At 39.4% G+C, this 13,240-nt stretch overlaps 1 protein-coding gene across 1 annotated transcript in view; it reads left to right on the forward strand.

Moving 5' to 3' along the window:
* SMARCAD1 (SWI/SNF-related, matrix-associated actin-dependent regulator of chromatin, subfamily a, containing DEAD/H box 1) overlaps positions 1-13,240 on the forward strand; it is a gene marked incomplete at its 3' end in the record, with an annotated part of 100,303 nt that overhangs the window by 25,967 nt on the left and 61,096 nt on the right. Inside the window, exons 6-7 of the mRNA XM_018565405.1 lie at positions 9,331-9,419; positions 12,529-12,630. Coding sequence (XP_018420907.1) covers positions 9,331-9,419; positions 12,529-12,630 — 191 coding nt within the window. The remainder of the gene's footprint in view (positions 1-9,330; positions 9,420-12,528; positions 12,631-13,240) is intronic.

Below are 13,240 nucleotides of genomic sequence, written 5' to 3' on the forward strand. Positions count from 1 at the left end.
TGTTGGAAATATTTTTGTAACTTTATTTTGCATAAAGCATCTAACAATGTCATTTATAAGATTATTTAAGAAGGTGTGTTTAGGGGCGGAGTTAAGACCGGTCAGGGTAGGGGTTAGGTGGGCAACTGGTGGCGAGTAACTCTTAAGGACTGGCTAGTAGCTCAGGACTTGAAATTTTGTCCCCTGGTATAGATCACTTGCTGTCCCATTCCAAATCAATGCTTTCTACAGCTGCCTTAAAAGCTCCTGGTGCCACATTCACATTTAATAAATAGCACCGAAAAGCTAAGTGTTTATAGATATTAATAAAACCAGTCTAAGGCCTCATGCACATGGGCTGAAAAAATAGCTTTTTCTCAATTCATGTTTCTTTTTTGCCTCTAACGCAGCTCTATTTCAGCTAATGTGTCTGTGCACATTGTGGCATGTTTGTATCTGTACTTTAGAGCAATGTTCAGGGGCATTAAAAAAAATGTTAGAAGAGGACTTGACTTTCATTATTTTTATCCAGTAGATTGAGCTGGTGTATATACGCCTCTAAACGTGAGTGATTATGTGCCACGACACACATTTTTGTAACAGGATTATTGTGCCAGCAGCTGGCAGAAAAATCCAATATAGATGGGAGTGTTTGCATGAGTCTTATGGAGTGTTTTTCTCCTCTGGCTGTGAGTAAGCACTTAGGAATGGTAAAGTTGCTATAGACCCCAAGTTTCACACACCTCTCATACAGCATGGTCACCATGATGTCTCTGCCATTAGCTGTTCATCTTTATCATTTCCTGTGTCACTTGCCCTCCTTGGGATTATAAAGAATGATTATTCTACTGGTATATTGTCCAGTAAGCACGGAAGGCAAAGTTGTCGCTTTCCTTATTGTGCAGTGTATCCGGTAGCCTGGATTACAGAACTGACTGAACAAAATGTCAGATTTGGGCCAGATAGGAAGGGGTTATTCCATTTTCCCAAATTCACCTGGGAAAGTGGAATCACCCTTTAAGAAGCAAAACTGTTCACACATGTTACCAGTGTGTACTGCGCTCTTTTTCCTTTAACATTGTTTGAATTTAGTGGTATCGTAATGACCTCAGGTATACAATGTCACACACTTCCTTTGTCAAAATGGATAATGTTTGTTTATATTTTAAATTAGGGCTGTCTTTTTGTTGCATCCTAAATTTGTTTGCATAAAGATAGTTTTATATAGATGGTTTTAGGGCTGTAGTGACTTTTATGACATGAGACCCTAAATGCCCACTTTTTTCCTGCAGCAAAAATGAATTGTAAACGTCCGCCCCCTTGTCAGAAACATTTTTCGTTTAATTTTATGGAGCTAATATTGCCAGCCTTGGCCATTAAGCTGTCAGTAAGGTTGAGAAATGAAATCTCCATTAATTGCCTAAAGATTGCCTATAGAGAAAATATCTTTACACGCATTACATTACATTTCCCCGATAGCATCTGGATGGATTTCTTGAGTTGGGCTTACCAGTGTGGTTCCTGAGGTGCTGTAAAATGAATGTTAAATTCCCCCCAGTGTTGCTTCACTGAAATCTATCACAGCAATTGCGAGTGTTTGAACTTGCACGGAATATATTTTATGCCTTTTGCGCCAGATTTATAATGCTAGTGTAATGTTGTTGATAAATGAGGTTAAATAGGCTCCAGGAAAGAAGACGCGTAACTCCAGGCAAAAATCTAAACTGTCGCTTCTTGAAGTGGTCATGGAGACTTCTTAAGTTGTGATTGCTTTCTTAGGCTGGGCACACACCTTACAACCATCGCAAGACTTTTGTCTTGCGATGGTTGTAAGGTACTTAAAAAAACGTACGATCTGCCTATCTTGCATAGGCAGATTGTACTTGCGATGATCGCAATGCCGTACGATGCTCAGCGGGTTTTCAAACATGTCCGTAAGTTAAAAGTCGTGCTACCTTACAGTAGTAGAGGTCGCACGGCTTCCACACACCTTACGATAATCGTACGATCGTGGGATTTCCCGCGATTATCGTACGATAATCGTAAGGTGTGTGGGGACCTTTAGGTGATGCTCCAGTTTTAGACAGTCCCGAAACAAGTGCAGATGTAAACAGGCGTAAAACACGTGCAGTTGGAAAAGTAGTGCAAGCTCAGGTCAAAACAGACGCACATGTTAAGACAGATTTGCACATAAAACAATTATCTGAGAGGCTAAAATTGTCGCAATTGCTTTGATAAATTCCCCCCAAGGTTTTGTATTAACCACTTGCTGACCGGGGTGTTTACACCCCCTTCCTGTCCAAGCCATTTTTCAGTATTCTGCATTGCGGTACTTTGACATTTATTCAGTCATGCAGCGCTGTACTTAAAATGAATTTTATACCATTTATTTTTTTTATTTTTTTTTACCATATAATGAAAAAAGGGCCAAACATTTTGGGGGAAAAAAAACAAACCTGTTTTTCCCTACGTTATGTTATAAAACATTTATTATTACCCAGTTTTTTGGTAAAATATAAAAGACGGGGTCAGATCGGGTACATAGCCATGTTGTGACACCACAGAGGTCAATAAAATATTGACTGAGCTTGAGCTGGAGTGCGAGTGACTTCATATTTTATACTGATTTGCGGAGGCATCAGTGGTCGCTTGGCACCCACCCGATACTTGAGAGTATTATCCGGTCAGGTGTGCGATGAGTTTCTTTTGATTATAGATCGGGTAAATAGATACCAAACATTTCAAGATCATTTCATTTGATCAATTGTGTAGAACACCCAGATGGTAGATTTATAATTTTTAAGTGTGAGATTAATGCTAATGTTAACCCCTACGCCCTGAATGTCAGACTGGTTAGATTCCTCAAACGTCTACTCAAACTTGTTGATATGCATAAAGAGGGTGTACTTTTGATAGGTGATTTTAAAGCAGTCCAAGATAATATCTTGTACTTATCCTCCCATAGCAAAGTATCCAATATTTTCTTTATGAGTGAGGCCTGTCCGACATTTGCAGGTGTCACCTTGCTAACAAGCCTGACTATACGTTTTATTCTCGCATACATTTCTCGTATTCCTCGTATAGTCGATCCTTACTGATACCTCCTCTCTTTCTTTGATCACCTCCTCAGATGTGGGCCTAATATCCTGGTCTGATCAGGCACCTACATCTCCAGTAGTTTCTACTACTCTGCTAATATGGCAACTTAATACCCTTCCTATTGCTAATTTGACTTGCGCTAATCAAATTTCGGAGGTGCTAGACCAAAATTTTTGACATCAATGATGCTGTCTACACTGACATACATTCTGTGGAATGCCCACAAGGCCTTCATCAGAGGCATATGCATAAAATTGAGTACATATGTTAAAAAAAAAATCTAGGACTTCCCAAATTAACACTCTGCTTGCCTCGATTAAATGGAGGATATAAATAAGAAGTCCCTTTCCTGTCAGTTATCTGCTACACTTTTAGAAGGAAGACACAAATTACAAATCCTTTTGCTGGATGGTTATGAACATCTGCTTAAGAATTTGAAAGCTGACTCTTACACTCTTGATAATAAGGGGGACTCTCATTTAGTGAGAGATTAAAAAATGTGCTGCTCGCACCAAATATCCTATCTTATAGACCCCATATCAGGACATGAAGATATTCGCTATATTAGCAGGGGCAAATTCTTCAAGTCGTATTATCAAGCTCTTTATAATTTTTGAATGGATCCAGCCACACCTTTTTTAAACAAATATTATAAAAAATGTAAAGCTGTGCTTCCACCCCACCTTACAATGTATTTAAGAAAGCAATGTCCACACAAGCCTTCCCATCTGTGATGTTGCAGAATATGGTCATTACTATTCCCAAATTTCAAAAACACACACCTCCCTCCCTAGCAATTATAGATCCATTTCACTTTTGAATTCAGATATCAAAATTTATGCTAAAGCTATATTTGTAGGACTACTCCATATCATCTCTCTCCTTGTACAGCCTGATCGGGTGGGATTCATAACTGGCAGGCAGGTTGCTGAGGAAACTCAACGCCTTCTCAACATCCTTAGACATATAGAACTTTGTGACACTTTGCTGAACAGGCGTTCGTTGGGGTACATTGGGGATACCTAAAAGCCTTCCTTCAAAAATTTGGATTTTCAGGTTCTATTCTCATTATCTTTCTATCCCTATATTCCTCCCCAAGCGCAAGAGTATTCACATCGTCAACTATCTCATCCCTTTCCCCTTTCAAATGGAACATGCCAGGGTTGTCCCGTATCCCCTTTTATTATTGTGTTGCTAATGAAGCCTCTTGCTTACCTTCTCCGTTCAAATCCCAATATCTCTGGTGTTTCAATTGGTCGTACCTCGCAAATGATCGGCTTTTTCGCTGGCTGTGATTCTCATCCTAACCAACCCCAAAAAATCTCTCCCCACCACTTACTGCCTACTTTCTACATTTAGTGAGGTCTCTTATTATAAGCTTAATATTAATTACAGATATGAGATTTCTTTATAACCCCTTTTCGGATAAATCCCCTCGGCGTTCCAAATTTCCATTCTCCTGGCTTCCTACCTCAATTCCTTACTTAGGTATTCATTTACCCAAGCTTTCATCTAAAACGTACGAACTTGACTATTAACCCCTCCTTCCAAAAAAATCCCCAAAGAACTTGGTAATCTTTCTAATTTAAACCTCTTAACATCAGGTAGAATTGCAGCTTTAAAAATGTATATATTTTCCCAAGATCCTCTACATCTTCAGAACTGTCCCTATCCTCCCTCCCTCTTTTTTAAATCCCTCCACCAGCACATATTTGGCAAGAACGTAACTTGAGATGTGCAACTTGCATCCTTTACAAACATAGATCAGCTGGGGGCATGGCACTCCCTAATATGACCCATTACCATCAAGCGGCTTTGTTGACCAACTTCGACACTGGTACAGTCCTTTCCCTGAAAAACTATGGGTGCACATAGAACTCGCATTGATGAATTACGCACTCACCCATGGACGACTTATGTTCTGCCAGATTTAGCACCCATACTTCACTCCCTCCTTACCCATCGATTCCCCATATTTCTTTAACAAAATGGGCATTACTCAAATACGAGATCTCTACCTCCATGATAACCTAAAAACTCTAGCCCGACTGTCCTCCTTCCTCTGACGGAATCATATAGTTACTACCAAATTAAACACAGTTTTATATAACATGTCATCCTTTCCCAAAGGTAGTATCTGTGGACTCAAAAATCTATCAATTTCTATTTACCCCTTCTCCCTCTTCCTTGAAATGTATACAATTGTGTAACCCTTACCTGGGAAATGCCAACCAATTTGCAAAATCCCCCCCTCTAAGTTGGAAAATGAACTTTCCCTCTGGAATTACCAATGGTTAGGGGCATTTTGGATTTTGTATAGTTGTACCCACTGTGGCAACCATTAGGAGCTGTTATATAAATTAGTTAATCAATGATATCGTACCGTCTACAAAATATCAAAACTTTTTAGTTCCCACTCACCGCAATGCTGGAGACTTTGTGGCGATAAAGGATCACTAGCCCATATTTTTTGGCACTACAAAACATTACACTCTTATTGGAGTCAAATTTTTAAGGTTCCTTATTGCCTTATTTATTTATCTAGCACTTCTTCCCATATGTCTAGACTCTATACCCTCCTCTTCTAGAATTATAACTGCACATATACTATATGCTGCTAAATTATTAATTGCACGACATTTGGCCCACATTTTAGGGACGTAATACCATTAACAAATACACAATGCTCATATGAACGTATGCTCTCCTACAAAAACCATGACTACATCACTTTCCATAAACACTGGGAACAATGGCTTCAGAAACCATTCTGCAGATTGTGACTGTTCTTTCCTCTATTTTATAGTTGCCTTTTCATTTTCTTCGTTATGCTCTCCACCCTTTATTATCCTCTTTCTTTATTTCTTCCTTCTTTACTGTTTATACATGCCATCAATACATTTTTGGTATAAGCTGTTGCTTTTGGTTGACGTAATTGCTGGTGCACCTGCTTGAGCTACTTCTGGAATGCTCCTTTTTAAAATGTTATATTTTAGTATTTTCTGTATATGCTCCAATATATTTGTGGTCGTACATTACTTACATGTTTTTACATGTTATTGCTATTCTGTTGCTTCTGCATTTGATTTATTTTATTGAAAAATTTTCAATAAAGATTATATATATATAGATATAGATATAGATATGGATATAGCTCTTAATCTATATAGCTCTTTATCTATGGATATAGCTCTTTATTGAAAATGTTCCAATGCAACCAAAGTACAAATGTAAGTGTGTATATATGTATATATATATATATATGTGTGTGTGTGTGTGTGTGTGTGTGTGTGTGTGTATATATATCTGCTGCTTACATTTGTACTTGCTCTTTTCTGAAAATTCCCCAACACTTTTTCCCCTGCTATGCAAGGGGACTGGGGATCTGATCTTTATCATAATTAACCCTGCCCATACTGTGCTGGCGAATCTCATGATCAGTAAGCTAGAATTGATTACTGTGCTAACAAAGGGTTAAGGTTTTTAAAGCCTTTTTCCTACATTTTATGTAATGAGGGGAATCTCTCCTCGGTTGGCGGCAGACTCACTTTGAAATTGTTCAGAGTAGCCTGCAGTCTGCCCAAATGCCTGCTCCAAAGAAAAATCTAAAATCCTTAAAAAGGGCCCATTTGTAACAGTGCATATAGTGAAATCTGCTGTGCTATGCATTGCTTGGTTACTCCACACCGCAGCTTGCATTTTGCAGCCCATTCATAAAATGCAGGCAGAGATGTGGAACCGTTAGTACAAGAATGCCACCAGTGGACATCGGTAATGCACTAAACCATCACAGTTTATTTTTATAGTGCATATTTCTTGGCCCTGTCCATGTATTTTCAGGCTCTAAAACTGTCCCATCTCTCCTGTCTGAGCTAAGCTGAAGGCATAGACCCAAAAAGTATAAAAAAAAAGATACTCTCCGGATTAAATGAAATAACGCTAAAGGGTTTCTTAATTGATAGCTTTACAGTCTTTCGGCTGGACACAAATCAGCTTCCATAGGGGCCACACAACGTGACACTTGGCTGATCATTGATCTCTGACAGGAGGAGAACAGAAGTGAATAACAGCACACCCTTGTGCATGAAAGGTAAAGCTGCACTATTGCAGTTTAGGTAGAGATTCAGATTTCCATATGTCATAGCAATAAAATCTCACTCTTTTTCTATCTTTTGAATTTTGACTTGGTAGCACCCTTTTACTCATCTGTCACACGCCTTATATCAAACATTTGCTGTACTATGCACAACTTATGTAGAATTGACTGATATACACCATACCAGCAGCACACACATTGTGGGGCAGTCTGCCATTCCTGGAGCAGATCACAGCTGCTGCCCGCATTCAAATGTTTTCAACAGGAAAAAACATGTTTCCATTTCATAGCATGTGCTTTTAACTTGAGGCACTTCTTTTTGGTTCTGCAAGTTGCTGAAATCTTGTTCAACATCTGCTTTATAGATAATTTGCATCGTAAATGCAATGTGATGTCACATAATATTTAATGGGGTATAAAATGATAAATTAGCAAATATGTATAATTAATGTTCAGAGGATAGCTGGAGGCAGACACTGAAGCATTCCAGATGGTTTGTATTCGAAGAGGTGTGTGGTGTGTTTTTTTTACATCTTTGCCCCTTACTGTTTACGTTGTGTTTCTTCGTTAAAGTCTGCTCTGTGACTGACCCATCAAACGAATGCATTTTCTGCTCAGCAGCTATAGTGGTATTCTGCCTGAGGTGTGTCCGTAAGTTTCAGAGACTGATCAAAGCAGTGAGAGAATTCAGCTGCTAATCAAAATCAAAATTTCAGCACTTTCCATCATCCTGAGTGGCTCATTATCTTGTCATATGCAAAATCGCGAGGTAGACAAGAAATGATCTGACATAAGTAATAGCCCATTAAAAGTGTAAAATAAAAATACTCGCTTTCAATTCAGAACTGTCCTATGCAGTAGTTATTTTCTGCCCCATGTATGTTTGTATAGAGGTGTGAGTGTGTATAAGTAGATGGATAGATATTTTAAGAGGGACATGCTCAATTGCCACTGGCAGTGGTAAACCATGCACAGGACAGGAACAGGCAAAGCAGGTTTCTTTAGCAAAGTGGTAAACAAACAGTTAAATGCAGTAGGGGCCTTTTTGCAGAAAATGTCATAAAGGAAGCAAAACTTAAGGTTGTCCAAGCTATTAAGTAAATTTATGTCAGTTCCTAACTGGTTGTGCCCTATTAGGTTCTCCGAAGCAAATGGGCAAATCTGGTACTTTTTTTTTTTTTTGTGTTCTGTTAGCTGCAAGCTCTATTTTTTTTTCTGATCACACTGCATCGGAACAGAGGACATTCCTGTACCTCATGTTCCGGTGCGGGGGATCACACTGTGGGTGGGTCGGGGGCGGCCTGGCTTGATCTATGCACTGGATATGATGTGACAGCCTTAAGCATGCAGCCAATTGGATTCCCCCAGTCATAAGTGGAGTACAGAGGAGAAGTCTACTTGGTAATTTTTTCCTTCCTGCACAAGTTATTCTGCAGTTTGTAATACTCAGTTTGTTCAAAAAAATTAATACACCACAGTGGTGGAGGGTGGTCAGGGCAGAATCTTTTTTTTTTTTTTTTTCCTTCTCTTCTTTCTTTTTCTCTCTTTTCTCCTTCTGTCCCGTTCTGGACCGATCCTCCCTGCCACCCCTGACCAGACGGGCACCAATTAGGTGCGCGCGGGGCGGGTGGGGGAGAGGGAGGAAAGGGGGGCGAGGTATAAAACCCCCATGGAGGGGTGATTCCAATCTACATCAGTTGGAAAACTAGTGGTAGTTCAGCTTAAGAAGGAGGGTAGAGGAGGGAGCGGAAATCAAGGAATATATGAGACACTCAAAATAAATAAGAACAAGAGAAAAGCTGGGGAAAGAAATGGAAAAGGAAAAAAGGCATGGGACTCACCCTTGCTAGGAATATGGAGGGAATTATACAAAATAATTGATGATTTTTACTATTGGTGTTATGTTAAGTGTGAGGTAATTAATTATGTTTGTTATTTGTATTTGTATGATATGTGAAATTTGAAAATTCAATAAATATTACATATTTTTTTTTTTTAAATGGTATATTTTTTAAAAATGGTATATAATGTATTTTTTTTTTAAATCTGATTTAATCAATTATTTGTACAATAATTTTTTTGATTAACCGTTATTTGCAGCGCGAATAAGCTTATTTCAACAGAAATGTTTATTGTGTACCTGTCTTAACATTTAGATAAAAAGTCATCTCGGAAAAGGAAGTCTGAGGACCGTCCCCAGGATGGAGCTGAGGAAAAGGCTGCAAAAAAGAAGAAATCTGATTCTGTAAGTGTGGCACGGATCGTCATCCAGAGAACTTGTTTGTTTAGTTCTGTATTTGCCGGCGTATAAGACGACTCGGCATATAAGACGAACCCCTACTTTTTGTGTTTAAAATATAGGTTTTGGGCTATACTCGTCGTATAAGACGAGTATAGCCCAAAATAATGTTTAAATGCACCCACTAACCTCCATGGCGGTATTCCCGAGTGTGGCTCGGGGTTAATTTTCAGTACCATAAGCGGTAACCCCAGGCCACACTCGGGATTACAGTCTCTTACCTTGTCCACGATCCCCGCTGTGTCCTGTCTTCCGCTGAGTCAATCACGGCAGGCTTTGTATTAATGAATACAGGATTTTTATTCATTAATACAAAGCCTGCTGTGATTGGCTCAGCAGAAGACGGAGGACACAGCGGTGATCGTGGACAAGGTAAGAGACTGTAATCCCGAGTGTGGCTCGGGGTTACCGCTTATGGTACTGAAGAAGCCGAAGCTACATACAGTATACCGTATCCTTCCTTATGTACCCGACTTATAAGACGACCCCCGATTTTCGGGGGATGTTTTAAGGTCTCAAAACCCATCTTATACGCCGGCAAATACGGTAGTTTAATTTTGCTTATTTTCATTTTAGATATTTCATACGTGTTCACCACACGCCACATTTAAAAAACTTTAATTTCCAGTATTCTTTGTACATCACTCCCTACCCCAGAAGAGTTTATCATCTTCTGACTTTACCAGTCATACAAGTCTATATGTGTACATTCCAGGACCTTTTCATATGTTCTTAAATGGAAGAAGAATAAGTGGACTTAAACATTGGACAAATATACAAACACCCATTATCACTCCCGCATATGTGCCGATACGCAATACAAGCCCTCTACGTGGTAGCATTTCAGTGGTGACGGGTTCTTCCTAAATCATTAGGGGTTGATTATGTCGACTTAATCGACCCCTAATGTTGAGGGGTCGACATCCCATAATGCATTATGGGATATGTCGCCTTGAGAAATCAAGATTGTATCAAATCAAACAGCAGGGAAAGAGATGCAATGCTTACTGGAAATCCAGAAAGTAGTGTAACTGATGTGCAGACAGAAGGCAGCACTCACTACATAAAAGGGATTTTATCAAGTAAGCTTTGATTGCATTATCAAAAACAACTCTAGTACTGTATGTATTCCTATTACAATGCTGATATGACAGGATAGTATGTGCTGTGATTTTAGAACTCTAAGTGTTTCAAGAACTTCTACCCATGCACAAGTTATTTCTGATCAATACAATTATGATCAAAAAAATGGGGAAAATAGTTTTATAGGGCTTATGATTTCAGGAAAGCTGTAAATTAAAATCTGGAACTTTTTTAGTTCAGCTATAATTATATCTTGTACATGTCAAGACATTCTTCAAATTAATTGGCATAAAAGTCGTCAAGAAATTTCTTTTAGAGACACCCTGTCTACCTCTTGTGATATTTCAAACTTTGTTTTGTTTTTTTTACATCCATATCAAGTCTGACACACCTCGTGGCAATAGTTATTGCACATATGACTGAGCAGCTTCTGTCATAGATGCAGATCCAGTGGGATAGTAGGACAATCTGGTGTAGTTTGCAATACTAATATATTGTGTGCTTTGAAACGGCCTTGGAGGCTTCATGTTGAATCTTAGTGCATTGCAATGAATACACCTACATACAGTATTGACTTCACTGTAGAAAAGTATTCTCTCTATGTACCCATCACTGTGGAGTGCAAGTCAGAGGTGATTTTCACCCCTGTTGTGGCGAGTGGCATTGCCTGGCACCTTCAAAGGTTGCCACGATTGCTGCCTATTCTGTGTTTAAGGGTTTAATAAAGGGAAAAACTGGAAGGTCTGTGTTGGGTTTGTTTCATGCGTTGTACATTTTTGTTTTGGCCAATGAAGGTGAAATGAAGTATATGTTACTAAGGAGTGTGGGCTTGGTGGTTTGCACTAAAATGCGGGTCACATGTCTGTGGGGCTAAAAATGAAACAAAAGAAGGACCATTTTCCCAGTCACACAGTAGCATGCTACATGGGTGTGAACAGGACTTATAGAAAATGATTGGATTCCTTTTGTTGTGAAACCTTTTTAAAGTAGTATTTAGCCCCACGGTATTACTCTTTTGACTGCCATGGATGTGTCCCCTGTTTTTATGCCAATAGAATATTTATAACGTTCTCAACCGCAACCTGAGAAGCCTCTGTCTAAAGTTTGCATCTGCTGAGCGTAGAGGAGATATCATCCGTTCTTTTTAAACCTATGATGTCTTCATAAAGAGAACCTGTCACCAAATACCAGCACTTTCATCCTGAACATATAGCCATGACTATAAGGGCACATTCACACTAGCCTGCCCTCCAAATAAAGTGTACACTTCAGTTAGGTCTGCATTGCCATCCGGTGCGATCCAGTGCTCTGCAAAAAAAAACATGCTGCAGGTCTGCATTTTCTCATAGAGCACCGTACTGCAGGTCGCACCTGCATTGTCCTGTGAGTGGGGCACATAGAAAACAATTTGTTTTGTATATGTCCTAGCAGTGACTGGTGGGGATTAGTTGCCACATATAGTGTGGACAGAACGTAATAGTTTTTCTTGAGTAAGTAGGGGGGCAGGTATCCAGATCAACCACTAGATAACATACTGTTGGGAAATATAACTCCTAACATAATTAAAGTGATACATATGCCCAGATTAGTGGAGATAGTCCCTTTTTTGTTTTTCTTTTACAATTTGTATCAAAACTGTATCTGGTTTGTACCTATTCTGCAAAAGCACACATACATTTACATATATAGAGAGAGAATTACAGTGCCACGATCCAGGGATCTAGCATGTCTTTACCATTTATTGAGTTGTTCTTATGTGCAAGAATGGGAAGACTGTGTTTTCTTCTTTTTTTTTTTTTTTTTCTTTATGTCCTGTACAGTCTAACTTCTACAGCGTAAGAACTTCCCTCTGATCTCTAAATATTTATTAGATTTATTTTTGTGAGTATCAGTATTGTTTTGGCTTTATATTCATTTGGCTTTGGTCAATTCAGTGTCTCATTCTCTAATGTATTTTTTGTTCTTTTTACAGTTTGGTGTAGACAGTGACAGCTCAGGCTCTGAAGAAGAATGGGAAAAACAAGAGGCCAGTGTAAAAAAGTTACAGAAGCATTTTCCTGATTTGGACAAGGAGGTCAGCTGCATTACTTTTGGGTTTTCCTTTTACACTGATTCTCCTATTGCTACAGAAGAGAAGTGCACCATATATTTCTTAGGCGCTTACTAAGTCTGAAACGTGTCTGTCTGTCTGTCTGTCTGTCTGTCTGTCTGTCTGTCTGTCGATAGATAGATAGACACCAAAAGTATTGGGACACCCCTCCAAATCATTGGATTTAGGTGTTCCGAGAAATTTCCTTGATACTAAATATTTTGCGGTCAACTGCTAGTGGTATTATAACAAAGTGGAAGCAACTGGAAACAACAGCAACTCAGCCATGAAGTGGTAGACCACGTAAAATGACAGAGCGTGGCCAGCTCATGCTGAAGCGCAGAAGTCGCCAACTGTCTCCAGAGTCAGCTACAGATCTCCAAACTTCGTGTCTCCTTCAGATTGGCACAACAACAGTGCCTAGAGAGCTTCATGGAATGGGTTTCTATAGCAGGGATAGGCAAATTTGTCACTCCAGCTGTGGTGAAACTACAAATCCTGTCATCCTCTGAGAGCCATGCCTATGGTTGTCAGTCCTGCAATGCCTCATGGGACTTGGAGTGTCACCCCCAACTGGAGCGCCAAGGTTGCCTAC

Source organism: Nanorana parkeri, unplaced genomic scaffold, assembly GCF_000935625.1.
Source record: "Nanorana parkeri isolate BGI_ZX_2015 unplaced genomic scaffold, ASM93562v1 scaffold844, whole genome shotgun sequence".
NCBI lineage: Eukaryota > Metazoa > Chordata > Amphibia > Anura > Dicroglossidae > Nanorana > Nanorana parkeri.